The following is a 26540-nucleotide window of genomic DNA, read 5'->3' as shown; positions in this document are numbered from 1 at the left end:
TCAGCCGAAAGACTTATGCCCTGTGGCTATGGTGGCTACGCATGAATGAAACGCGACCCCCGCGTTCCTCACCCAGGGAACGACCTGACAACTTCAGGAACACCAAAACCATACCAGATATCACCGACGACATGCAAGAAGCCTCGCCTCGCCCATTAGCGTAACAGAACACTTGCCCGGGACGATGCGGCCATGCTGCACCGTGCCAGAACCTCATCGTGAGACAGCAATCGAGAGACAACCCAGTCAGGCACACATACTGCGTCCGGTTACATCCTGTTTCCTGGTCTGGACACAATCGGACTAACATCACTCTCTTTCTTATCTAGCACGGGTTCTGCTCGTGTTTCTTCCGGGGTTCATGGCACTTCATGCCGGCCTTGGGTCGAAACCCGGCCACGGTGGATTGATACGCTGAGATCTCGACGATGAATGCATGGTGCAGCTGACTTGCAGACTATTGCAGCTTAGTTGACGCATGGTTAGCCCCAACTGCTCGCGCCATTGCTCCCAACAGCCTCGCTAGCAGTTCGATCACCCGCGAATCAGCCAACGATCTTCCCCTTATCCCCCGTCAACAGCGCCCGAACCGGCTCGGCCTCGGCACCAACAGGTCCAATGCGACCCTCATTTCCCATCTTCGCAGCCTTGCCGTCATCATCACCATTACCATGACTATTCCCTTCACCTCCACCACCTCCACCACCGCCTCCTGCCCCACCAACTCCTGCTCCAGTGTTGACACCCGCACTGCCCTTCCCTGCTGCACCACGACCGTCCTTCTCGGAACTTTCCCCCCTCCCGTTCGCGGCAGTCCGATCGGGGGACACCGGCCTGCTGGCCCCTCGGCTGGGCACCCTACTCCCTTCGCCTTTGAGCTCATTGTCGAGCCACAGATGGGCCCCCGCGTCCTTGAGCAGCCGCACACACTCGGCGTTGCCCATCTTCTCGGCCAGGTACAGAGGCGAGTTGCCGGCCCGGTTCCGGGCGTGGACGCTTGCACCGCGCGTAAGCAAGTCACGCAGCACTAGTGGCTCCGGCCCAACAGCGGCCAGGTGCAGTGCCGTGTTGCCCGCGTAGTCGGCCCGCTTGAGCAACTGGTGGTTCACCTCATCCCCCTCGAGGATCTCCCGCACCGTTCGCAGCTCGCCGTTCCGGATCGCGTACCCCAATGCAGTAAACGCCGTTTCTGTGTAACACAAAGGGTCAGTTCAAACGTGTTTGATCATGACAGGACTGAGACTGGCGGAGGCTGTGCGCGTGGGAAAAGGTGAGGAGAACATCCCAACGAACGAAAGTACTTACCAGCAGCGGTCAGCCTACCCACGGCAGAATCGAGGCTCCCTGCAGGGTGTGAGAACGACGGCAAGGCCATCTCGGTCATCTCGCCGCGCAGCGAAACTGCCATCTTGGCTGTGACCTGGCTGTACTCGCACCCGGGCAAAGCTAGAAGATACGACAACTTCGTCAAGGCGGCTTCGGTAGTCAGGTCGTGGCCAAAGACGACGCCGGCCCGACCGAGCGCGGTGGCTGGGGCATACAGCGGCGAGACGAAGCCGTTGGTGCACTGGCTGACGTTGACGATGACAATGCCACGCTCCACTGCCTCTCGAATCACCTTCGTCAGGCTGCCATCGACACCACCCGGCGCGTTGCCCATGCCGAAAGTCTCCAGGATCAGCCCGCGCAGATTCGGCACCCTAAGCACAGAATCCACCATCTCAGGCTTGATACCGGGGAAGATCCGCAGGCACGCTACGTGCGCCGTGTCCAGATACTTGGCCACGGAGAAGCTAGCGATGCTCGTGGGCCGGCGCACCAACGCCCAGTTGACGTCAACGCCGAGCGAAGTGACCTTGGCCAACGGCGCGCAGTTGGGGCTGTCGAACGCCTCGAACGACGACGCTGATACCTTGGTCGTGCGGTTCCCGCGGAAGAGCGTGTGGTGGAAGAAGAGGCACACCTCTGGGATGACGAACGTGCCCGCAATGATGAGCGAGCCTAGCAAGTTATCGACCGCGTCGGACTGCAGCGCAAAGATGGACGCTTGCGATCCCGTCAGAATCACGGGCTTGCCCAGGTCTGCCATCATGAAGGAGAGCGCCGACGCCGTGTACGCCAACGAGTCGGTCCCGTGTAGCACCACGAAGCCGTCGAAGATGTGGTAGTTCTCCTTGATCGTGTTAGCGATCTCGGTCCAGCCCATCGACGAGATGGAGCTCGAATCTAGGAGTGGCTGAAACTCGAGGATCCCGTAGCGGATGTGCCTTGAGTAGGCGCTTGGTGGTGTACGCAGGCTGTCGAGTGCAAGCTTGATGCCATTTTTGTAGGCGTGGATTTTGACTAGATCCCGTGTTAGTCAGTGAGGCAGGACTGTCCCATTTCACCCTCAAGCAGGTGTTTCTTAGTTTTGATTTTTCTCTTCATTCACTGGACATACCTGATGGAGTCGAATTATCATTAAATGAAGGGCGAGGCGCCATGGCGTTCTCCAGGAAGCCTGTCATGGGTACCAAACCGTCCGCGGATGGTTGCATGCAAATTGTCCCGCCCGTCATGATGATGAGCACCCGCGACTCCGGTAAGTTGGACTCGGGAGTTGCCCCCTCCATGAGAAGCGCCCCCATCTTTTCGGTTTCTATTGCTGTATTGGGTTGATCGTATTTTTTGAATATCGCGTATCGTGACTGTATAGTTGAGAATGTTGACCACTTAGTGGTATCCGGTCGAGGATGTATTCCGGTGTTTATCGATTGTGTTAAAGACCAGGATTGCCTATTGCGTGTGTTTTTGTACGATATTAAAGTAGAAGATGAAGGAAGAAAAACCTTTCCTTTGTTTGTGATGCAATTCCTTCCTCAATAAATAGTCAAGTGGTTGACGGTGGCCCTCGGTCTAGACTTGCGAAGTTCAGGGAGGTGAGATAACCGTATCTCCGTTCCCACGTGGTTCAAGTATAAATCGCAGATCCGGTGATCCGGATCATCAAAGATATCGGCTGCCCGAAAACACTTTCTCACACCGGATCACCTCAAAAATATACGATGATAAAAAAGCAACCCAATCTCACAATTGAAAAGGAGGCAGTAGTCACGCGGACAACGATACCCAGACGAAGTGTAGTCTGTTAGCTAACAGAAAAGCTCAAAAGTGCGGATCGTTCCGTTCGTCAGACCGACGGGACTAGGGTCCGGAGAGAGCCGTTGGCAGCCGGCCGGACTGGTCTTTGTTCATGGGAGAAAAAAAATTCTGGGCCCGGGGGCGCGACGGGTATGGGTGCACCGATCTCGGGCGTATTACCCCATCGTTTCCCTTCAGGTTCGGGCTGGTGATTGTTAAGGTTGCATGGTTGTCATGTCTGGAGATGACTGAGACATTGTTCAGCGTGTTGCGGTGTACACAGGACTGCTCGGTAAGGATTTAAAGACGTCAGATTTGGGTACTTGACTGAATTTGTTTGCGCGTCTGATGAACCACTCGGGAGACGAGCTCGGAAAGCCGATAGTGGATGCCAGGCGGGCGGGTGGGACAGGAAAATGGTGAATTTTCTTGATCTATGTTGAGGTAGCCCCAAGGAAGTCGAATAGTTGTGTGATATGTAGCTCGCCGTGGCCAGAAAAGCGGCAGACCAGAACAGATAGCGTGAGTCTAATCCATCAACATTCAATGAAATCTTGACGGATTTTGACGATTATAACTGGAATAGCTGCCTAAAGGCCTGGTATCCATATGCTTAAAAGATTGTTGTTTAAAATCTTGTTTTACACCACTGGTGGCTTGATCTATTCATTTTTGTCTTTTTTCACTTTGTCGAGAAATGGGGCATACAGAGATTTGGTCTTCCACTTTTTTTCGGCCATAGTAAGTTCAGATACAACAGAAGGATTTTGCCCAGCTGCCCGTTCCGTTTCTTCGTTTGTTGCTGCCATCTCATAGGGGCCGTCCGTCTTGATTCCAGGGCTTGGCCTGGAAAGTGAAGTGCTGTTCTGAGCTCCATACAAGGAACATCCATTCTTTGAGGTCACCGAAAGAGCCGCCGAATGGCCAGGCCAAAATCCGAAATCGATTAGGTAGTTTTATTGGCTCAAATTGAACCTGGGAAATTCATGCTTGAACAGAAATTGGACAAATCAAACTGGTAGGTGGCATGCACAAAGCTGCCTCTTCATAAACATTATTACAGCTAGGTAGAAAGCTGCACCTCTAGCCCCACGTCTTGGCAGGGTCGCGCTCAGTTTTTTTTCCTACCCCGCCAACAATTGCCAGCGCCAAGCCTTTACTGTGACATAATTCATCAGTTCTGCAAGGTGCGGGACCAGTACCGTGTTAGTCGCGGAGCAACCATTAGAATTTTTTTTCTCATCCTACCCTCTTTGACCCAATTTTCAATAAAAATTAGGATTCCCCTCCTAGACTTCGAAATTTTCCTTCTATCAATCTTCTCGCATAACCTTTGAGAAAAAAGAACACCAGAAAAATGGCCAGCCCTCTGGAAGAGACCATGATCAGCTACGAGGAGCTGTCGGATCTCGAGCAGGAGTTTGACGATGTCGAGACCGAGATTAGTGAGTTTTGAGTTCTTTTCTTCTCGCTCCAATACAAGCCATTGGGTAATGATCTCAGTCTGCTAACGCTGTTCTTCCAAAGTCCGCCAGCAATATGCCCTCTCCAAGCCGCTCTACGCGCGCCGCGCCGAGCTGTTGGCCAAGATCCCCAACTTCTGGCCCCTCGTCCTTGAGCAGGCGCCGATGGACATTGACGAGTACATCCAGCCGACCGACTCCAACATCCTCCTGCATTCTCTCAAGAATCTCTCGGTGAGCCGCTTCGAGCTCGACGAGGACGAGAAGAACGGCGACCCGCGCAGCTTTTCTATCCGCTTCGAGTTCGCGGAGAACGAGCACTTTGACAACTCGGTGCTGGAGAAGAAGTTCTACTGGCGCGAGACCAAGGACGGCTTTGCCGGCCTCGTCAGCGAGCCCCTGGTAATCAACTGGAAGAAGGGCAAGGACCTGACGGATGGCCTGCTGGAGCAAGTCAAGGCCGTGTACGACGAGCAGCTGGCCAAGCCGAAGAAGGACCCCAAGGACAAGATGAAGGAGAAGGTCGTCCTGACGGAGAAGCAGAAGGCGCTCAAAGAGAAGATGGAGAAGACTGGCATGGGCGGCATTAGCTTCTTTGCGTTCTTCGGCTACATTGGCGAGTACGTCACTGCTGAGGAGAGCAAGGAGGCGATTGCAGCGGACAAGGAGGAGCGCCGGAAGCGCAAGGCTGGTGAGGAGGTTGAGAAGAAGGACGAGGACGAGGACGAGGATGAGGACATGGAGGACGCCGATGAGGAAGAGGATGATGACCTGGACATCTTCCCTATGGGCGATGCTGTCGCCATGGCTATCGCTGACGACCTCTGGCCCGGCGCCCTCAAGTACTTCAGTAAGTCTACGCTGTGTCCAGCTCTTCCTGGCATGCGGGCAGGTTACTAACTACTTTACAGTCCAAGCTCAGGAGCAAGACGGGCTTAGTGATCTCGACTTTGAGACTGATGAGGATGATGATGAGGAGGACGAGGATGAGGAGGAGGCGGCCGGTGCTTCGCGCCCGCAGAAGAAGCACAAGGGCGCCTGCGCCCACGGTTGCAAGCACTAAGCAAATGCAAGATATGCAGGGGACTTTTCACAGTGAGGTCGATGACATATACCCTTCTTGGACTCTTATGATTTAGACGCGTGGTTGGGATGATGACGGATAGACAAAATTCAGCGGGTTGGCTGGGCTTACCGGGCTCAGGAAAGTGATAGTTAGGATGGGCAGATTGAAGCTCTCAACGCAACACAACATTCCCTCGCCTATCATCAGCGTCCGTTTACATTGACTTTTGCGTGCACTCTATCGTATGCTCATTGAATAATTTAGGTTTCCGCTTCGACTTCTCCGATCTTTTAGAAACATGCAAAGCGGTGCTTTGGCGCTGACCTCGATTCAAGGGGTTCCCGGGTAACAGGGAGCCAAGACGTCTCAAGTTGTGTTCCCCTCAACACCACAACAGCCAGTTCCGCCTGCGACACATCTAAGCCCCAAAGAAAGCCTCACAAATAGCAGAGATCGCCGGAAATCTCAAGGCAGCTTCCCTTATTAGAATGAGTTTCTTCGAAAATCAATTTATTTCCCACCTGGATCTCTCAAGAAACATGATTTCCCGCTCCTCTTCTTTCCCTTCCCCCAATCACGAATCATGACACACCAAAGTCTAAAAAGGGGTGGGGCCCACCCCTGGTGAATCTTCGAACCGCAACTGTTTCAGCCATGCTCCGAGTCTCAACCGACTACGTACCTCTTTTGTCTCTTTCCTTTTCCCGAAGCTTTCTCCGCCCGACGGTACGCGTACGTTCCGAGTGTGCTTGGGCCAGTTGAGAGATTGCAGGCCCTTCCCTGGGTTGTTTTCTCTGGGGAAGTTGTTTCTTTGCATGATGGGTGTGTGTGGCTGATGGATTGTTAGGTTTGGTGGGAGGTTTCTGGTTGTCTTCTTTCTTTTCTCGTCAACTCTTTTTTTTGTATTTACACTTTAACCTTTTTTTCTTGGTCGTTGTTCTGGTTTAGGAAGGTCTTGACCATTAAGACGTATGGGAGACAGGTTGTAGACTTCCTTTTCCCTTCGTTTTCTTCACTTTCTCTTATCCCGTTTGGGACACAATAGACGCCTTGGACGCTATTGTTCGTTTGATTCTATTGAGGCAGGGCCCTTCTTTTGTTGTGCACACTCCTTCCACGATTCGGCTTAGACCTCCCTTTCGAGTCGATCTCGGTGCCTTTCTTTCCAATTGACGATATCATTCACTTCGAACCGATCGTTTCTCCTCGACTCATTTCACGGGTCAAGTTCTTCCTCCGTCCGGATGCTGCCCGCTTCTTAAATACCGGATCGAACGCCCATATTGGCACGCTCTTATTTGTGACCATTTCTCTGAAAGGATGAGGGTATCCGGGCTTGTAGCATCTCTAAGTCTGCTAGCGCAGTCAGGGGCTGCGGTTGAATTAGTTCTTGGGGACTATGGTGAGGTTATACCTATGCTACGTGAGATATTCGTCAGTCATTCTGAGAGCTAACATTTCTTCTAGACTCTGTCAAATCCGCCGCAAGCACAATAGCCTTCGGGCTGGTCAAGGTAAATATCCATGCCTTCAAGCCGTCCCACACAAACCTTGACCTGACAATGACAGTACTACACGGGCAACAACACAGGCGATACGCCAGGCAACCTCCCCGACCCATATTTCTGGTGGGAAGCCGGCGCGATGTTTGGGACGTTGATCGAATATTGGGCGTTGACCGGGGACGAGACGTACAACGACATCACTTCGCAAGCAATGCTTCACCAGGCCACAGAGAAGGGCGACTTCAAGCCTCCAAACCAGACTCGCACGCTCGGCAACGATGACCAAGGGTTCTGGGGGATGGCAGCCCTGTCCGCGGCCGAGCTCAACTTCCCCAACCCCCCCTCAGACCAGCCGCAGTGGCTCGCGATGGCCCAGTCGCTATTCAACCAGTACGCATCACGATGGGACGAGGCCGACTGCGGGGGTGGACTACGCTGGCAGATCTTCACGTTCAACAACGGATTCAACTACAAGAACTCCATCTCCAACGGCTGCTTCTTCAACGTGGCCGCGAGGCTTGCGCGGTACACGGGCAACGCCACATACGCCGAGTGGGCCGACAAGATCTACAAGTGGCAGGAGACCGTCGGGCTGATCGCGGCGGACCACACGGTGCGCGACGGCGTGCACATCAACCCAGCCGACAAAACCTGCGCCAGCATGGACCAGAACGAATGGACCTACAACTCAGGCATCTTCCTCCACGGCGCATCCGTCATGTACAACTACACCGCCGACGGCGGCCCATCCCCCGGAGTCGGCGCCGATACCTGGCGCACCCGCGTCGACGGCCTCCTCCAAGCCGCATCCACCACCTTCTTCCACAACAACAACACCAACCCCAACACCGATGCCAGCCAGAATAACAACCCCAACGGCGTCCTTGTCGAACAACTCTGCGAACCCTCCGGCTTCTGCAACAACGACCAACGCAGCTTCAAAGGCCACCTCACCCGCTGGCTAGCCCGCACCGCCCAAATGGCCCCCCACACCCAATCCACCATCCGCCCGCTCCTCGAAACCGACGCCTCCGCCGCCGCAGCCGCCTGTGTCGGTTCCCCTCCAGCACCGGCCTTCAAAGGCCAGCCGGGCACGGCGTGCGGGTTCCGCTGGACAACGGGCGGGTTTGATGGGAGTGTGGGGGTCGGCGAGCAGATGAATGCGCTGAGCGCAGTGATGTACACGCTTGTAACCGGTGATGGGAATGGGAACGGGGGACCCGGGGCGACGGGGGGGGCCGCGGCGGGCGCGCCGGTGACGGCTGATACCGGGGGGACCTCGAAGGGGGATCCGGCTGCGGGAACGCAGGAGGATCAGGTTGGGCGGTTGACGGGGTTTGGGTTCAAGGAGATTACGTTGGGGGATCGGGTGGCGGCCGGGTTTGCGACGTCGGCTATTGCGTTGGGGGTGGTGGCTGGGTGTGCGTTTGTTATTGTTTAGGGGGGAGGCTGGCTGTTGGATTCAGGGAAAAGATTTTAGGGGGGTGAGGTTTATGACTTGCGGCGTTATTTGCATGGCATTTCGATGATCGTATGGAGTTTGGGGGGTATTTATTGAGGGGGCTGCATTTTTGGATGCTGGATTACATCTACTACGGCTTTGAGAGCTGGTTTGAGGTCTGCATGTGTTCGGGAATAGGGGTTACGAAAGGTTGGGAAGTTGATCGTCAACCAAGTGGCATGTCATACGGGACTGTCTCGAAATTGAATTAAATTTCGTATTAAAGGAGAATTTAAATACAGAAAAACTTCGTACCGGTCGACCGTTATCCTGGATCGTGGTTATCCACGTTGTAGTGGGTTACTAAGAGGCTGGAAGTCGGATGCTGGGTGCTTTTCGTGCTTGGCTATTGGGTGTTGGGCTACATGGACAGTAGAGCCAGCGGCATTGTATCGCAACTGTTAGATCTCCGCTATACCGTCTCTTTACTGTAGCTGTATAAGATAAGGGGCAGATAACACAGACAGTAGCGGACGGTTGATGGGTTGATGGTGAACGCTAATCCATAATCAAGTTGAACCACATGCTTCCTGGACCTCTGGACGTTATGACTGGGCCACCTAGTGTTCTAGTTTCTGCCGAGGCGATGATCGGGAGCCAAAAATGAGGTCAGAGGTAATGGAGTCCGAATCCTGTTCGGGAGCAGGTGCGACCAGTCGCCCCGCTCCGCACCCCGCCCTCAATTCGGAGTACCGAGTTGTCTTCATCTTGGGAAACCTCTCCCGAACGCACTTGCCGTCACTAACTCTAAGAATTAGGAATTTGTTCCGAGTTCAAGAACCCACTTACCCCTTGGCTATCACGTACGGCGGAATGAGAGTGGTAAACTCACCCTCTGTTTAATAACAAAAAGTTTATTGCAGCCGTACCCTCAATTTACAAGATCTAACGTCAGGCACTTACACGCAACGACTCCAAATACCGTGGACAGGGGGCACAGAATATTATAGCTGCTCCCACCCAAAAATACTCGCTAGCAGCCTCATCGCTCAGCTTATACCTTTAACTCCCTGAACTGGGATTCCTCTTTCTCGTCTTTCCTTGTCTTGGACCATTTACTTTCATCCAACCCACCTTACCATCCACCATGTCCTCGAAACACTTCATCAACGACCCCACGCACCTCGTCACAACCGCTCTCCATTCTCTCACACTCACCAACCCAGGCCTCGCTCTCGACGCCCCCAACAAGGTCATCTACCGTCGTCCCGGCTATGGACCCTCTTCCCAGCGCGTCCGTACGTTTTTCTGGTCTTAATCCTCTTGCACATATACCCCTTTAAAACCGACCAAAGTAACATCAAGCTAACACCAAGCAGACATCATCTCCGGCGGCGGTTCCGGCCACGAGCCGTCCTTCGCCAGCATGGTCGGCCCAGGTCTCCTGAGCGCCGCCGTAGCCGGCACCATCTTTGCCAGTCCTAGTGCCGAGCAAGTGCGCGCGGCCATTATGAACCGGGTAGACCACGGCCAAAACGGCCAGGGAGGCGGCGTCCTGGTGACAGTCATGAACTACACGGGGGACGTCCTCAATTTTGGCATGGGCGTGGAAAAAGCCCGCGCGGCGGGCGTGCCGGTGGAGATGGTGGTTGTTGGCGATGATGTGGGGGTGGGTCGCGCGCAGGCTGGGAAGGTTGGGCGTCGGGGTATTGCGGGTACTGTGCTGGTGCATAAGATTAGTGGTGCGCTGGCTGCGCAGGGCCGGTCGTTGGGTGAGGTGGCTAAGGTTGCTCGCTTGGTGGCGGAGAATCTGGTCAGTGTTGGTGCGAGTCTGGAGCATGTCCATGTGCCTGGCAGGGCGCGGCCGGGTGATAGTGATGAAGGGAAGCTGGGGGATGGGGAGGTTGAGATTGGCATGGGTATTCACAATGAACAAGGGTCCGGCCGGGAGGTGGTTGAGCTGCCAGAACTGGTGAGCAAGATGTTGGCGCAGATGCTGGACCGCGAGGACAAGGACCGGGCATTTGTGCATGTCAACTCCAATGAAGTGGTACTCTTGGTAAACAACCTAGGGGGGGTCAGCGTGCTGGAACTGGGCGGGATCGTGGCCGAGGTGGTGGCGCAGCTTGAGAAGAAGTACCGCATCCGTCCTGTGCGCGTTCTTAGCGGGACCTTCATGACGAGTCTCAACGGGTTGGGGTTCAGCATTTCGCTTTTGAATGTGGTGAACACCGACATTGGCGGGCCGGGCATGATTGAGTTGCTCGACCACCCTTCTGAGGCCGTTGGGTGGTCGACTCCCATCTCGAAGCAGACGTGGGAGGAGAAGAACACGGCGACCCGAGAGCAGGATGCATCGGTCGGCGGTGAGATCGAAACTAGCGGGTTGAAGTTCGACGGCCCAGCGGCGCAGAAAACAATCACCCGGGCTCTAGAAGCTGTCGTTGCCGTTGAGCCTGAGGTCACGCGGTATGATACCGTCGTGGGAGACGGGGACTGCGGGATTGGTTTGAAGAGGGGTGCTGAGGGTAAGCAAGACACTGACGATCTCCCTTTCATCGTTCTACCGAGACCGGAAGACTAATCAAACCGCGGTAGCCATCCTCAACCACCTCGAAGCTCGCCCCCTCTCCGGCGACGCCGTCGTCGACCTAGCCCACATCGTCCCCGTCGTCGAGAAAGAAATGGACGGCACCTCCGGCGCGCTGTACGCCATCTTCCTCAACGCCCTCCTCGCGTCGCTCAAATCGCACGGCCAAAACCCAGCTGACGCCTCCCAGCCCGCCGTCTGGGCCACCGCCCTCCGCGACAGCTGCGACGCCCTCGCCCAGTACACACCGGCACGACCCGGCGACCGCACCCTGGTGGACGCGCTCTATCCGTTTGTTGAGGTGCTGCAGCGGACGGGAGATGTGAGGCAAGCGGCCGAGGCGGCGCAGAACGCGGCTGAGGGTACCAAGGGCATGAGGGCGAGCCTGGGGCGGACGGTGTACATTGGCGGGTCGGGGTTTGAGCAGGTGCCGGATCCGGGAGCGTGGGGGCTGGCGAGCTTCTTTTTGGGGCTGGCTGGGATCAAGAGGGTGGATGAGGGGTGGGAGAGGGTGTGAGAGGTTGGGGCGTGAATGGTTTAGGGGCGTGGAAGACTCGATGCATATAGGTTGTAAACGTTGGCATGTATTTGATGGATGCGGATAAAATAGCGAAACAAACAAGATGGTCAGTGATGAGTAACGGGCTCATAACCATGACTCTAACAGGTATAATGTGTCCCATTCTACTTTTTTGCTGTCACACTTACTTGATTCTTATGATATCCTCCAACTTGTCCAACGTTCCGTGGAAGTAGGCAGGTCGGTTTGGTGCGCTCAGGGGTAACTGGGAGGACGATGTCCTGGATCCTGTACTGACCAGCCGTCAACAACTGCCAGCAGACGTCATCTTAACCAGGGACCCCTACCCTTGAACCGACGATTTGCGCCCACCTTCGGCCCAGCCCAGCAAAGGAAATGCGGGCGCAGGAAAAGCTGCTTGTGCATTCGCCAATTGCAGCGAGCTTGGGAGGAAAAGAACGGCAACAACAGAGCAAGCAAGTGATCTTCTGGGGTTTGGACCTCGGCGCGCACTCTCTCTCCCCTAGTCAACCGGTCGACTGCCGAACGGAGAGGGGTAGTCATCTTCCCAAGGCCAGATTCTCTCCCTTTTCCTCTTTTTTTTCTTGTACTCTATTTTTGGGGAGGTTTAAATGTCCGCCCGCACGATCACCAGCCGAGCGGTGCTGGCAGCACCCTCAATATTGTGTAAAGCCTGCACACGACCGCCATTAACTCCTTTCGCCATGCCACTCCGAGCCAAGCTGTTGCCGCAGCAGCCACAGACACGAGGCATGGTACGTCTACTCGCCTTTCAACTCTCGATTTTTCGAAGGCTGGGTCATGGAATGGGAGGATATAAAGAAAGAGAGTGGGATACTGGAGGAAGTGGTAGAGGAAGCGGGGATGAGAGTTAGGCGCAAGAAGGGAGGGTGGATGGGCAGAAATAGTGGGAGTGTAAGAGAATGTCGCGATATTGACTATACCCCTTTAGATGTCGGCGACAGAAGCATACGAACACTTTAAACCCCGCGACGGCGACGAGCCGGAAGATGTCCTCTTCAACAGCCTCTATGGCCTCCGGTCGATCGAGCTCAACCGGCCCCGCAAGTACAACGCCCTCAACGGTTCCATGATCCGCAAAATCGCACCCCGCCTGATCGAGTGGCATAAATCCGACATGGCCAACGTCATCGTCATGAAGGGCGCCGGAGACAAGGCCTTCTGCGCCGGCGGCGACGTGGCCCAGCTAGCCGAATGGAACAAGGAGGGCCCCGAGGGCCAGGCAAAGTCCGTGGAGTACTTCGCCCAGGAATACCAGCTCGACCACATGATCGCTACTTATCAAAAGCCCTACGTCGCCTTCATGGACGGCATCACCATGGGCGGTGGCGTTGGTCTCAGCATCCACGCCCCAATCCGCATCGCGACCGAGCGCACCCTCTTCGCCATGCCCGAGACCACCATCGGCTTCTTCCCAGACGTCGGCGGCTCCTTCTTCCTGCCCCGCCTGCCCGGTTCCATCGGCACTTACTTGGCCCTAACCAGCTCACGCCTCAAGGGCGTCAACGCCTTTTACGCTGGTATCGCAACCCACTACCTCCACTCGACCACCCTCCCGCAGCTGGAGTCCCGCCTCGCCGAGCTCCGCTTCAACGACTTCGACACGCTCTCACAACGCCTAACCCTCGTCAACAACACGATCGAGGAGTACACCACCGGCCTGCCGCACGACGAGCCTATGCAGCTAGCAGGCGACGTCCGCCGCGCCATCGACCGGTGTTTCTCACACGACAGCATCGAAGCCATCCAGGAGGCGCTCGAGAAAGAAACCGGCGACACGCAGAAGTGGGCGCAGGACACCCTGGCCACGCTGAACCAGCGCTCCCCGACCGCCGTGCACGTCACGCTGCGACAGATGCGCATCGGCCGCAAATGGGACATCGCGACCACCTTCCAGCGCGAGCTGGGCATCGCGGCCAAGTTCATGGCGGGCCACGACTTCACCGAGGGGGTCAGCGCGCAGCTGCTGGAAGAGAAGCGGCGCCCGGCCAACTGGCAACCTGCGTCGCTAGCCGACATTTCCGAGGAGGACAGCAAGGCCCTGACGCGCGATTACTTCGTCATGCCCCCCGGCCAGCCGCGGCTGGAGCTACTCAACAGAGGCACGTTTGACGAGTACCCGTTCGCGGAGAAGTTTGGGATCCCTACGGAGAAACAGGTCGAGGATAAGGTGGCGCGTGGCCTGTTGAACGGGAAGAAGCTGATCAACCAGTTCTTGCACGAGCGGAATAACAAGCAGGGCGTGAGGGAGATTGTGGAGGAGATTTTGCATCGCAAGACGGTGGGGCGGGGGTCGACGGTTCTTAAGTGGGTGTATGAGGAGACAGAGGAGGACCCAAATGAGTTTGTTAGACCTGGGGTTAAGATGTAAGATAGATAAAAGGGGGGCCGTTCGTGCATGAAATTATATGGACTGTATGATGCTGTTATGTGTTCTGTGATGTTCTCTTGTCACGGGGACAGTAGGCACACTGACGAGTATAAACACAGTGGCGAAGACGCGGGGGGAATCAAGGGCTGGTAAGGTATCGCTGTCTATTTTTTTCAGTGGGTATCATCACAAAAACGTCCAAGTCATGATATGATACAAAAGGTCGGGCAACCAAACCCCTTGAGCTCTAATTATTCATTCTCTCCCTAACAAAACCCCACGCCATGGTGCCCAGCCATCGTAATTATATCCCCAAACTCTTGACACACCCCCACAATACCACAGGCACGACCACATTATCATTCCCCCCCGTCAAAACAGCCTCCGTCAGCGACGCCAACGTCGCACACACCGCAGCCTGCGGTGCTTTCCCGACCATCCACGGCCCCAGCTGCCTCAAGTCCAGCACGCTCATCAGACTGTCCATCCCAGACTGCGGTCGCGTCGGGTCAAGGAGAGCAGTAGTAGTGCCACCACCACCACCCGTTGCCAAGCTAGGAAAGATGCTGTCGTCGATACTAACAGCCCACCCCCCAACGCGCAACCACACCCCCGCCACCATCAACCCCCCAAACACAGCAACAGCAAACGCAGCGCTGCCCTCAAGACTCTTACCACCGCCCCAAAGCCACTTACGATGACCCCAGCGGCGACCGACAAGCGAGGCTGCGGCATCGCCGAGACCGACACAGATCACGCCGGAGACCATGGCGATTTCGCGGACGGGGAGTTCCCAACCGGAACTAGCGGGGTCGGGATTGGAATTGGGATTGGTGGCGCCTTCGGCAAAAGGGACGGATGATGATGATGGTGATGAGCGTGGGAGTGATGCGAGGCTGAGCCAGAGGGGGATGGCGCAACCGATGAGGAGGAAGATGTGGCTGACTACGACGGGCCCGCGGAGATCGCGGCCGTCGACGTAGGGTGTTAGGAACCGCGCGATGGGGCGGGAGAGTGGCGGTAGTTGGCTGGCGCGGATCAGGTCGAGGGCCAGGAAGATGGCTAGCATGAGGGCTAGGGCCAAGGCGATGTAGCACGGGTCTACGTAGGCGGCGGGTAGGAACATGGCGACCATCATGAAGTGGAAGACTTTCCGGCGGGTGTCGACTTCGAAGATGGGGGAGAGCTGGAAGACGACGGCGAGGCCGGCGAGGATGGTGGTGGCAAAGTAGGCGGATAAGATCAGTCGGGTGGTGCCCGGGCCGAAGGAGGTTAGCCGGATGTGGTTGATCCAGCCGCCAACGAAGTCAGTGGTGCCTGCGGCGTCGCAGGTTGCTGGTGTAGAGTGCAGGAAAGGTGGGAGGGGGATCCAGCGCTCGAGGTTGGCCTTGACGACTTGGAAGCGGAACTGCGGAAGATCGCCAAAGAGGTAGGCCAGGGCCCAGCCGATCGGTTCGTGGCCCGCGAGGGCGTAGTTCTGGATGTAGATGCGGACGGGGACAAGGATGATGAAGGCGAGACAGAAGTAGACGTAGCCGGCGTAGAGCCACTTGCGGAATGTGGCTTGTGACTGTGTGAGTGAGAAGAAGGCCCGGGCACTGGAAGAAGTGGCACGTTTCCGACGGCCAGAAGGGGTGGTGTTGATAGTCGTAGTTGTTTTAGGTTTAGCGGGTGCTTGTCCCGTGAGTGGAAGCGTGTGTCTCCGTATTGGATTCTGCTGCAATGGTTCTTCTGAGTCTCCCTGGGTATTGGCCCTCCCGAGAGCGCCAGGCACGGGTTCGGTATCGCTGAGACTGTCTGTTTGTTTCGCGATTCGAGGTAAGGATGGTAGACGGTCTACCTCTTCGTCTGTTGCATAATCATGGTTGGAGTTGACACTCCTGTAGCTTGCCGTCGAGCCGGAGCGATGTCTTCTAAAAGACAAAAGCTGCCGGAGTCGTTCATAGTTGGACTCGTCCTTGGAGGGGACAATCCGCCGAAAACGCCACTTGGGCACGCGGGCCAGAGATACGCCCCATTGGATCACCTTGCTGCATAGAACGGCAAGCCCAAGACCCCCTCCCCAGAGCACCGTTTTCAAGATGACCGCTTGAGGGGAACTGGCAAGCAAAAGCAAGCTGATGAGACTGGCTGAGAGCAGCTGGAGCTCGGAAACCAACAGACTCGTTGTAGTAAGGTGGTGAAGGGCCAGACACAGTGTCTGGTGTAACGGGTAGAGCAAGACGAGGACCTCGCGTGGGATTTCGTCTGGTGATAGCGTTTCTGTCGTGGGTACAAGTGCGTCTAGGGTAAATGGGACGCATGACAACAACCAATGCGTGCTGTTAAAGTAATCCCAGTGCCGCGCGCCGGGAATCAATGGCCTAGGGAGGGTAGAGATGCTCAGCACCAGGCTCGGTATGACAGCACCACGGACATTCCGCGCAATGAGCAGCGTGACAAGGAGCGGCACCAGAGGAGGGTAGAGCAATGGGGCGGGATCGAAGCTGGAGGGAACGCGGATCGGCACCCGCTTCTGGGGTTTCCCCTGACGATATGCCCACGCGATGAGCCTCAGAGGGTACGCCGCAGCAAGACTGCAAAATACCCCACCAACAACCAGTAGCTCTATAACAAAATCACAGTCAGTCAACTGGCTCAAGAACTTGTTTCCTAGGTTATGCCCAAACAACCAATTCGAGCGTAAAAAAACATACCTCTGTGATACAATCGGAGAGACAGCCGTGCGTCCGGGTTAGACGCCACCATGCCCCCCTGACACACAAGAAGCAGCACTTCGGTCGCTCTCCGAATCAGCTCTTTGCGGCGCCGCACCCTGTCCGCCGCACTCCTCTTGTTGCGCTCGTATCCGCCCACATGGCTAACCTGCAGGTTCTTTTTCCGACCCTCCTCTTCCAGCACCGCAGGAGAGGGTAGTGGCGTCGAAGTTCCCGACAACACTTCGTTCCTCCCTCTCAGTCCCTTGGAGGACTTCGCCTTGGGCGCGGGTAGCCCCTTGAGGAAGTGCTCATCGTCGGCTTCGGTGCCGCTCTCGCTCGTGAGCGGGGAGTCTCGTGCGAATGCGGGAAAGGGCTGTGCAGATAATGACGAGGCGTTTGAGGCGTTCAAGTCGTCGGTTTTCCCGTCGATAGTCCCGTCAGAGGCCGCCGCAGTGGGCCCTGGGTAGGTGAAGCGGTCGGAGGGCTCGAGGAGTTCGGTGTTGAGCCTGTGATACGGATGCGGCGAGCGGGATAGAATTCTCAGACGGTCATGGTCTTCGTCGGAGCTGGCGGGGCCGGTCGGAGGTGTCGGGAGCGGGAGATGCTCAGGCATGGCCAGTCGAAGGGAGCTCAGGAGATGGAAGCGAACGACAACGGTAATGACAACAGCTACGACGACGACGACGACGACCTGGACGGGGGCATCGATCTGGAGCAATCATGGAATTTGCGTAGTCGCTGCGGCAATTCACCAATTCAAAAGGGCCAATGTTGGAATTTGGGCTCGCGCGGTGGGCTCCCGCATGTTGGTGCTGCGCGCGGGAGAAAGACGCTCGCGTTGCTTGGAGCTCGAAACATGCGACATTCCTCAGGGCCAGATCTTCACATGAAAGAGCGGCAGCCAGCTCCGGCGTCAGCAGCGGGTACGCTACCGCCAGGGCTGGGGTTTGTTATCAGGTGTATATGAGCCACATATGTGGCGTATCATCAATCGTGGCGGTGCATGGCTCTCGTTCTTGGCATTGTCAAATTCCATCAGACTTCTGTGCTTCTGGAAGCTCTCAAGTGTCAAGCTCGTTATCGGTCCATATTCACTTCCCCCTCTCACCTCATCTTTCATTTTCGAGCTTGGGTTACGGCTTGCCTGACGAAGCCCCACCAAAGTCCGGGTGCTTTGCTCCGACAAGCGAACCCAAACGAGGCGCCATGTTGCAGCAACGAAACCGTTTTGCAGACCGCAAACGCAGTAACAAGTGCCAAAGGGTGTTCCCACGAATGAACGTTGACCGGATGGTTCAAGTTCAAGCACACTCCAGCCACGCACACACGCACGAGGCATGCTCCACCCTCCTGACGCGGTCGTTCGTTCGGCCTTGCCTCGTTCGGCGCCTGTCCGTTCCAAAACCCAAAAGACCTCGTGTTGGTGCCAAGCCGGTCTCAAGCCTGGACTCCCTCTCAAACCCGGCTCACGGAATATCCGGGAGAAAAAAGCCAGGGCCCGGGGAGCACCAATTTTTTCATGTCAATGACGTCGGCAATACGAGAGAGGCATCCACCACCGAGATGCAATCAACTAGCAATATCAGGAAGGAGCCGGAGAGCGGGCGAGACCGTCGGGGAAGGTTTTTGAAATAAACAGCGTGTTATCCCGGTGTTGGCGATACCGGCATGTCCCTTATCTCGGAGGAAAATTTCCAGCCATCATTTTTTTCCCGAGCGGTAGTGGTAAGTTTAGGCAGTTGAGCGGAAAGCGAACCCGAATTCTCCTCAACTTTTGCGGCTTTGGCAGCTCTTCCGTGGATCTTTTTTAAATCGAGCATTCTCTGCGACCGATTCGGGTGGCGTCTCAGGCTGCTCTGCGAGTCTGCCCACGCCAAGACGTTTTCGACACAAGTTGTTCAGCTGGATGCGTGCTGATTTGGTGGGGACCTGCCAAAATCTGTGTGCCCCCCACCCCCTTGAGGGTCGCCAATGGCGAAACATCGAAAAAGACGATGGCTGGCGGCTGTGCACGACATGCGGCTCCAATGGGTGCGAGTCCTGCGCCCAGGTGCCCGCTGCCTTCAAACACGAAAAGCAAGACGTAACAACCACGAGAGACACGAGAGAAGATGGAGGGGGACGGAGGAAGAGAGAGAGAATCCGTTGCAAAAAGGGAGCAATAAACTGGATAAAGTTGATATGGAATCTGGAGAATCTGGAGAGCGGCCTGGAAAAGCCGATCATTGCACAACCGAACCGGTGTTTGACAAGCTCATCCGGTTGGGTTTGTGCCACCAACAGCCCAGAGCACGCCGCTGAACACCCGTCCCGGGACATTTGTTAGCGTGGCCGCCGACCGTCTTGGCGCCCATTATCAACCGTCGCGATCCCTACCCTTGCAAGCGTCATTCCAAGCTGATCCGATCTGCCAGCCCCGCTGAAAGAACCAGGATGTGAGCGCCTCAACGGCAACCTGGTCGCCATTGTGCTGGGGGACATGTTGGGACACATATTTATACTCGGTATATCTTCTGGGCGCTGTTGGCACCCCGGTTCCGGTCCCTTTCTCGCCTTGTTCGGTAAACCCTTTCCCAACACATCACGATACAAATATCGTGCCACGATCTCTCTTGCTTGTGAGAGGGGCTATCAAGGGGCCGCCGGGAGGTTCGCCTTGGACAGCAGCAACGTCAATAATTGTGCGAGGCAAGCTAGGAACGGTCAGGCATTGGAAATCTCTGGTACTCTGGTAAGACACTGGCTTCGCAAGTCTTGCGTCTCTTGTGCCACTCGTGGTCCGCTTCGTCCGAAACATGGACTAGCCCGAAACACAAGCGCCGTGGTCCGCGTTGTTTTCTTTTGCCATTTCGTGCCCACTTCTGCTTGCTCGAGGGAGACTCCCTTTTGTTGTTATCGCGTTACTCGGGTTTTTGTTTCCTCATCATCACCACCAAAGACGGGCACAATTTTCAACAGTCGCAGCTGCTGACCACCACACAGCTCGACCACTCAACCGGTGCGGCATCTACAGTGGGCTTGTTGTCTGCTACACACCCTAATTCCAGTATCCTCTCGTCGCCGCTTTAATACTCCTCCTCCATCATGGACGCCGCCAGGGACAGCAAGTCGCCTTCATCCGAAGCGCTTCTTCCCATCGACACACGGGAGAAGACTTCTGGCGAGACCCAGTCGACGCCCAGCAACCGGCCACAACCCTCATCAGTTGCCAACATGATCCGCACTCGGAGGACGATCACGGTATTCTTGGTGTGTACGCTGGCGCTCATGGGGCTGACCACCGTTGGTATGCCGTGTCATCACCGCGCAACGGGCCGGCACCCGGGAGCCGATACCATGGAGTCATCGGCCGTTTCGTTCTCGGAGAAGCTGAACGCCATCCACCACGAGGATGCTGCGCTCATCACGCCCATCCAGCATCTAGGGAAGCGGGACGACTCGGCTGAGAGCACCACCGGCTCTCTACCCCCACCCGAGTCGGATCAATCAACCGAGGAGTCCACCACCGGTACAGCAACGGAGACAGCAACGGAGACCTCGACCGAAACTTCCACCGAAACCTCCACCGAGACCTCCACCGAGACCTCCACCCCCCCGCCAGAGACCACCCACTCGACGACCAGCAGCCCGCCGCCGCCTCCAAGCACCACCTCCTCCTCCACTACGAGCGTTAAGCCCCCGACCACCAGCAGCGTGCCCTCGTCTACCAGCTCTAGCACCACCCCGAGCTCCACCTCGACCACTTCTTCGTCTACCCAAGGTACTTCGACCTCTGCTCCCCCATCTTCATCCTCATCCTCCTCCTCTTCATCCTCCACATCTTCCCTACCTGGTACGTCGTCCAGTTTGAGTGAATCCCTTTCAGTTCCTCAGACTTCTTCTTCAGGCTCGGAGACGTCGACATCCCATACACCTTCCTCCACCCACACCACCTCATCGTCCTCTACCCCCCCTCGAACATCAAAGTCCTCCTCGATCGACGGAGGTACGTCCCGACCTCCACTAAACCTCCTTCCCTCCATCCTGACAACCTCCAAATACAACCCTTCCCAGGACCCTAAACCAGTAACTAACTCCCCGTGTGTACGTAGAAACCACCCTGACAACATCCACCAAATCCCCCTCCAACACTCCACCCCCGCGGACCTCCAGGGCCACCACCGAGACCCTGACGTCGACATCCCCCAACGGCGTCGTCGTCGTTGTCACCCGCACCAACTACGTGCCCGGCGATGCAGGCGAGACGGGTACGCCCAGCCAGACTGGCTCCCCGCCTTCGCTGCAGAACGACGCTGTCCGCCGCCACACCGGCGCGTCTGTTCTGGCTGGTGTGATTGGGTTTGCTGTTATGCTTTTGGTTGTTTAGTCTGGCTTAGGCCAGCTGGATTTTCGTCGTTTTTCCCTCTCTCTCGCCCACCTTGAAACCTGGAACGGTCTGTTTCGGTATCGCCACATCATTCGTTCATTTATCCGTCCACTCCTTGTCTTTTTTTCACCCCATGAGTTCCGGGGGCATTCAGCACTGCATTGCGCGGGGTTTCGGGCTAGCTTCTGATTTTCAATCTTGTTTTTAATTTTCCCATCCCATTCTCATCTCGGGATATACCCCATGCATTCATTCACGGGAAGGGAAGGCTGGAAAAATCGTCTGTTTGTTTTGCTTTTTTACACAAACCTATACTTTCACACGCCACTGGGTACGGCACACAGTACAGCATTCGCATATATCGGATAGCGGCTAGAGATGATGACCACGACACGATATACCACTCATTTATATAGAGCCGCTGATGCGGTCAAAAGGAACGGAGGTTTGGGAGGGAAGGGATCGTATTCGGGATAGACACGGGGTATGGAGCCAGACTGTGCGTGCTGGTGGTGCGGATTGTATATAGACCGGCGAGGTTGAAGGGATGGGTTATGCTTGGCCTGGGGGAGGAAGCAAGCAATTAATAGAAGGCAATTTGTCGTATGGGATATTCAAAGTTGGGCATAGAAATACTTCGTCCTGGTGCCTTATCTTTTGATATCTTCACATTGTACTATAATCTAAGTACGTTCTTGAACCTAATGCTTTCATGTAACGGGCGGTCAATAGGGGAAGCGATTGTCGATTTATTGTCCACGACACTTAGGTGTTTTTTGTCGTTTTATTTATTACTTCCTATCCCTCCTCCTTCTCCTTCCCTCTCAATCGCTTTCCTCTTTCTCGCCCTCTATTTTTCCCCTTCCATTCGTATTGATTTGTTCTTCCTTTTCCCCTTCCTCCTACTTTGTTTTCCTTCCTTTCTTAATATTCTATCTTCCTCTCTCCACTTAGCATTATTCCCTTTCGTCCAGACTCATGCACATGTGCTGTTATTTAATAGACAGCTACATATGGAAACTATTTCACCCGATTACCTCATACTGCTCCTTTATCTCTTCCCTGGTTCCAACCACCGCTTTATACCCCACGGCTTCTCCAGGTCCAGCTCTCGACAGTTGGATGACCTCGTGATCGCGGCCCGCCGGGTCGAAACCCCGGACGCCAGAAAGGATAGCCCAAGCAAACGGGCAAAGATGTAGGGGCGAGGCATGTAGTGGAGGAATTGGGCGATGCACCCTAACCGGCATGGCTGAACGTGGGATCGCGAGTTCAGTATTAAAGGGTGCTGTAGCTTGGGGAATAGAGGGGGGTATGTACTACGAGGAGAACGGAGATAGGTGTGGGAGAAAGCAAACATGGGCAAGAGAAAGGTGAAAGCGGACAATGAGGGCGGTAAAAACAAGCAAATCAGCGACAAACAACGAAACCGGAACGGTGAACATAACAACGTTTAAATTGCCAAAATATTTCTTGTGTATTCACTCTCTACCCTGGCCCAATCTTCGGCATATCATGATGTTCGCTCAACCGGGCTAGATGTGCATTGAGCTCTTCGACCCGTTGCTTGTGTGTCTTGAGCAGCTCGGGTCGGATGCGCCCAGACTCGGTTAGTTCTTTTAACTGTGGTTGAGAAATGGCTGTGTTAGTTACGTTGGGTATGTCTTGTGTTTCTCTAGTGGTTTCAAACGGGAGAATATGGGGGTGCTGGGGAAAGGTTTGACAAAGAATAAAACATACCCTCTTCCTCTTCGCCTCCGCAAAGCGCCTCTCCGTCTCCGTCTTGGCTTCCTCGTCTTCCTCATCGCCCTGTTCCCCAGCATCTGCCCCTTCGCCATCCTCCCGTTCCTCCCATAACTTCGCACCATCCCCACGGCCAGTATCATCCGTCGACCGCTCCCTCGACCTAGCTTCCCTTTGCCGTGCTTCGTCGTCCCCCGTCGAGAGGCTCTTCGCGAGATCGGTGGTTGAGGAATCCTTCTTGCTCTTGTCCTTCTTCTTTTTCTTCTTGGTGACGCCCGCAGCGCCTTTGAGCCGGAGAGGGCCGCGGGCTATTGAGCTGTAGTCGTCGGATGGCATGGTCTGGTTTGTGGAAGCGGTTGGTGATGTGAAGGGAACCTTAATGGCTGGCGTCGCGGTTCATCAACGGTTACTGATTAGGTAAGGATCATTGCAGGGATCTCTTATCGATAGCGGGCTGCCAGTGAAAAAAATACCAGCGGACCCACTTTCGGCCACCCGCCGCGACTATAACTTTTGCGAGCAGCCGAAATTTTCTTGAACTTTCTTCTCTTTTTCCTTCCTTAGATCAAAAAGTATAACACGAAGTTGCCACGACCGCCACTAGTATCCCACGGTGCCAGGTTGCCTGACCTCAGATGAGTGTCTACTTCGGAGACGAATATCCTTGATAGGAAGTTTCTCACTCGTATCCATCTGGGTGAGAAATGCTGAATGATTGGAGACATTTCGATTTGCTTTCAACACGCGTTGTAGTTGGGATCGCACGTTGATGAATGGGGCAAGTCGCCGCGGGTTCCTGGATATTTAAGGATTCTGAATGGCAATAGCATGCTGCGAAAACCCCCTGTGATCCTGTCCGTATCGCAGAGTCCGGGCACTGCTACGGACCGCGATCAACACCGCATTAATGCGAACGTCGGCGTTTGCCATGCCCGGACGGCGACGGCCCAACGCTGTGGAATTTTGAATGGGCGGTTCGGAGCCAGAAAATCCGTTGAAATCGCACCCATATGTTTCGTGCCATGCTCTACATTGAAGCTAGTAACTTGAAAGCACATTTCCCCGTATTTTCCACATATAACTACTCCGCCGTAGGATCAGTATCCGTCGGGTCCTCTATCCCCAGGATCTTCCTGCTACGGTGCTGGTCCTTCAGGAACTCTTCAACCTGGGTATCGTTTGCTGGCCGGTCTGGAGGTCCCGGCACGTCCTTTGGCAGCGGTGATTTACTCTCTGGTTTCTCCTGTGACCCAAGTACCTTGCTCACGGCTGCGGGGACATATTGGGAAACCGGGCTGGTCAGCCGTGAATGTTTGCGAAAATGTCAGGTCGAGCGGACTCGGAAGGTCCTCGGAAGTACCATCCATACCTTTGTTGATCACGCCACTGGCGCCGCTCGATTCCTGTGCCTGGGTTTGGTCCTCCCGGGTTCCTTTTTCTCGGTCTGCAATCTCATCGAGCTGGGCTTTGTAGTCGGGGCCGTGGGACGGAGCCCTCTGTTTTTCTAGAATTGGCTCGGACATAGTCTCGGGAGACGATTCGGGTGCCGTTCCGCTCGGGTTCTCAGTGAGGGTGAGATGCTGGGTCGGCTTGCGGTTTGATGGTTGTTCATGCTTTAAGGGAAGACCCTGAGGAGATGACGTCACTCATAAGATTCAGCTCAGACGGGATGTAATATTAGGAGGCTAGAACTGGCGATAGGAAATGCCCTTCATGGCCGACATTGGAATTAAACGTTTAAACGTCCACAAATTCATGTTATAATTATCCTTGCTTGACCTGTCCACGTTCCTCGCAGTTCATAGTCCGGAGATTGGTTCAGGTTGGTGACGAAGGATAGTGGGCGTTCAGCAACCGTAATAACCTGCAAATACAAAACCGTTGACACTCGAGCAGTTAGTGTAAGGCTTGGCCATGCCCAAAACTTTACGGTTTGTTCTTCAAACCCAGCACATGCTTGAGAAAATCCCTGGGATATTCCAAGGAGCAACACCGTTTCGACGCCCCTGCCAAGATCGGCGAGTGCCCCTCATCAATCGGTACCCCACGTTGCGGCCTTTGACGGACGGCCGATCTGGACTTTCGGGATCCATTCCTTCATCGACGTTCTTTTAATACCCCTCGTTGTACCCGAATCTTCGGGGCAGATATTGAATAAAAAAGCAGGACCGAAAAAAAAAAAAACGAAATAAAAAAGAACACCCACAACCATGACCCAAACCGACACCGCCAACGGCGACGCCAACCCCCCAAACAAACCCATCCCCATCACCATCGTCACCGGCTTCCTCGGCGCCGGCAAAACCACCCTCATCCTCAACCTGCTCCCACAACTGCGCGCCCTCAACCCAGACTACAAACTCGCCCTCCTCAAAAACGAATTCGGCGACCTCGCCGTCGACTCACAGCTCGCAGCCTCCTCCGCCATCGCCGGCGTCACCGAGCTCCTCAACGGGTGTATCTGCTGCAATCTCGTCGGACAATTGGGGCCGGCGCTGGCTGAGTTGCGCGCTGGTGGGGCTGCTGCCGCTCCCGCCTCTAGCACTACCGGTACAGAAGATAATAAGCCTGCTGCTGCTGTGGCCTACGCCCCCGACCGCGTGATAATCGAAACAAGCGGCAGCGCCTTCCCCGCCACCCTCGCCCTCGAAGTCAACCGGCTCGCGCGCGAAACCGGCGGCGAATACGTGCTCGACGGGGTAGTCAGCGTGATCGACGTGGAGAACTGGGCTGGTTACGAGGATACCAGCTACACGGCGCGGCTGCAGGCGCGGTATACGGACCTGGTGGTGTTTAATAAGTGGGAAGAGTGTGGCGAGAGGAGGTTTGATGAGGTGCTGGATCGGCTGGGGGATTTGGAGGTGGATGTGGCGTGGGTGAAGAGTGAGAGGGGGTGGGTGGATGCGGGGGTTGTGTTTGGGGTTGATGGGGGGTTGGCGAGGGGATTGGGCGAGGAGGATGAAGCATCTAAATGTGAACATGCTGGCGGTGGTGGTGGTGAGGGGTGTGGGCATGATCATGACCATGGGAAGGGCCACGACCACCACCAGTCGGAGGTGGAGGTGCTGTCGGTTGAGCTGAAGGGAGAAAGAGCACAAAGCACAGCGGGGGTGGATGCGGAGAAGTTGATGGGCCTGTTGAAAGAGGCACCCAAGGACGAGGTATACCGCATCAAGGCCGTGCTGACAGTATCGGGGACGGTCAAGAACTCAGACCAGGACGTGGCGATACCGGCTTCCTCGCAGCTATCCAACAGGTACATCCTCAACTGGGCGTTCGGGAGGTGGACCTTTACACCCGTGGCAGAGGGCGTGGCGGAGCACGCGTCGAGCGACCAGGCGGTGCTGAGGATGACGATTATCCTGGCGCGGTATGAGAGCACTAAGTGGAAGAAGAAGCTGGAGGCGGGCGGGCGGTTGGAACTGGATGGGGCGGATAAGGGGGTGTTGACGGTGACCAAGGTGAATTAGAGTAGAGTAGAGGCGTTCCGGTTGTTTTCTCAGGCAGATGAAGAAGCATTATGACCAGCATTCTTAGAATATAAACAGCGGTCTTGCAAATTTATGGCTTATGCTGGAGCTGAATATGCCCCTGAATTTATATTATGATATCAT

At 55.5% G+C, this 26540-nt stretch overlaps 10 protein-coding genes across 10 annotated transcripts; 6 read left to right on the top strand and 4 right to left on the bottom strand.

Annotated features, from left to right (window-relative positions):
- Positions 1–545: 545 nt before the first annotated feature.
- C8A04DRAFT_33668 (asparaginase-domain-containing protein) lies at positions 546–2627 on the bottom strand (the record flags this gene model as incomplete). Its single annotated transcript, XM_062782552.1, has 3 exons — positions 546–1189; positions 1306–2343; positions 2441–2627. 3 exons carry the CDS (start codon positions 2625–2627, stop codon positions 546–548), a joined length of 1869 nt encoding a protein of 622 aa, XP_062641546.1.
- Positions 2628–4477: 1850 nt separating this feature from the next.
- On the top strand, positions 4478–5646 carry C8A04DRAFT_23970 (nucleosome assembly protein; the record flags this gene model as incomplete). The annotated part of the gene is made up of 3 exons (XM_062778903.1): positions 4478–4565; positions 4648–5433; positions 5495–5646. 3 exons carry the CDS (start codon positions 4478–4480, stop codon positions 5644–5646), a joined length of 1026 nt encoding a protein of 341 aa, XP_062641545.1.
- A 1323-nt stretch (positions 5647–6969) lies between these two features.
- On the top strand, positions 6970–8595 carry C8A04DRAFT_8613 (glycoside hydrolase; the record flags this gene model as incomplete). Its single annotated transcript, XM_062785177.1, has 3 exons — positions 6970–7051; positions 7117–7163; positions 7219–8595. The coding sequence occupies 3 exons, from the start codon at positions 6970–6972 to the stop codon at positions 8593–8595; spliced, it is 1506 nt and encodes a 501-aa protein (XP_062641544.1).
- A 1147-nt stretch (positions 8596–9742) lies between these two features.
- On the top strand, positions 9743–11702 carry C8A04DRAFT_23968 (Dak1 domain-containing protein; the record flags this gene model as incomplete). Its single annotated transcript, XM_062778902.1, has 3 exons — positions 9743–9893; positions 9975–11123; positions 11194–11702. 3 exons carry the CDS (start codon positions 9743–9745, stop codon positions 11700–11702), a joined length of 1809 nt encoding a protein of 602 aa, XP_062641543.1.
- Positions 11703–12430: 728 nt separating this feature from the next.
- C8A04DRAFT_23967 (ClpP/crotonase-like domain-containing protein) lies at positions 12431–14118 on the top strand (the record flags this gene model as incomplete). The annotated part of the gene is made up of 2 exons (XM_062778901.1): positions 12431–12481; positions 12679–14118. 2 exons carry the CDS (start codon positions 12431–12433, stop codon positions 14116–14118), a joined length of 1491 nt encoding a protein of 496 aa, XP_062641542.1.
- A 304-nt stretch (positions 14119–14422) lies between these two features.
- Positions 14423–17430, bottom strand: C8A04DRAFT_8620 (dolichol kinase sec59; the record flags this gene model as incomplete). Its single annotated transcript, XM_062785179.1, has 2 exons — positions 14423–16725; positions 16815–17430. 2 exons carry the CDS (start codon positions 17428–17430, stop codon positions 14423–14425), a joined length of 2919 nt encoding a protein of 972 aa, XP_062641541.1.
- A 2471-nt stretch (positions 17431–19901) lies between these two features.
- Positions 19902–21183, top strand: C8A04DRAFT_23965 (uncharacterized protein; the record flags this gene model as incomplete). Its single annotated transcript, XM_062778900.1, has 2 exons — positions 19902–20802; positions 20909–21183. The coding sequence occupies 2 exons, from the start codon at positions 19902–19904 to the stop codon at positions 21181–21183; spliced, it is 1176 nt and encodes a 391-aa protein (XP_062641540.1).
- Positions 21184–22671: 1488 nt separating this feature from the next.
- On the bottom strand, positions 22672–23262 carry C8A04DRAFT_23964 (protein FAM32A; the record flags this gene model as incomplete). The annotated part of the gene is made up of 2 exons (XM_062778899.1): positions 22672–22806; positions 22924–23262. 2 exons carry the CDS (start codon positions 23260–23262, stop codon positions 22672–22674), a joined length of 474 nt encoding a protein of 157 aa, XP_062641539.1.
- Positions 23263–24007: 745 nt separating this feature from the next.
- C8A04DRAFT_23963 (uncharacterized protein) lies at positions 24008–24449 on the bottom strand (the record flags this gene model as incomplete). Its single annotated transcript, XM_062778898.1, has 2 exons — positions 24008–24195; positions 24296–24449. The coding sequence occupies 2 exons, from the start codon at positions 24447–24449 to the stop codon at positions 24008–24010; spliced, it is 342 nt and encodes a 113-aa protein (XP_062641538.1).
- A 687-nt stretch (positions 24450–25136) lies between these two features.
- On the top strand, positions 25137–26396 carry C8A04DRAFT_23962 (CobW/HypB/UreG, nucleotide-binding domain-containing protein; the record flags this gene model as incomplete). The annotated part of the gene is made up of 1 exon (XM_062778897.1): positions 25137–26396. One exon carries the CDS (start codon positions 25137–25139, stop codon positions 26394–26396), a length of 1260 nt encoding a protein of 419 aa, XP_062641537.1.
- Positions 26397–26540: the final 144 nt, after the last annotated feature.

This window comes from Dichotomopilus funicola, assembly GCF_033296635.1.
Source record: "Dichotomopilus funicola strain CBS 141.50 unplaced genomic scaffold C8A04scaffold_1, whole genome shotgun sequence".
Classification (NCBI taxonomy): Eukaryota; Fungi; Ascomycota; class Sordariomycetes; order Sordariales; family Chaetomiaceae; genus Dichotomopilus; species Dichotomopilus funicola.
This window is presented reverse-complemented; position numbering and strand designations above follow the sequence as displayed.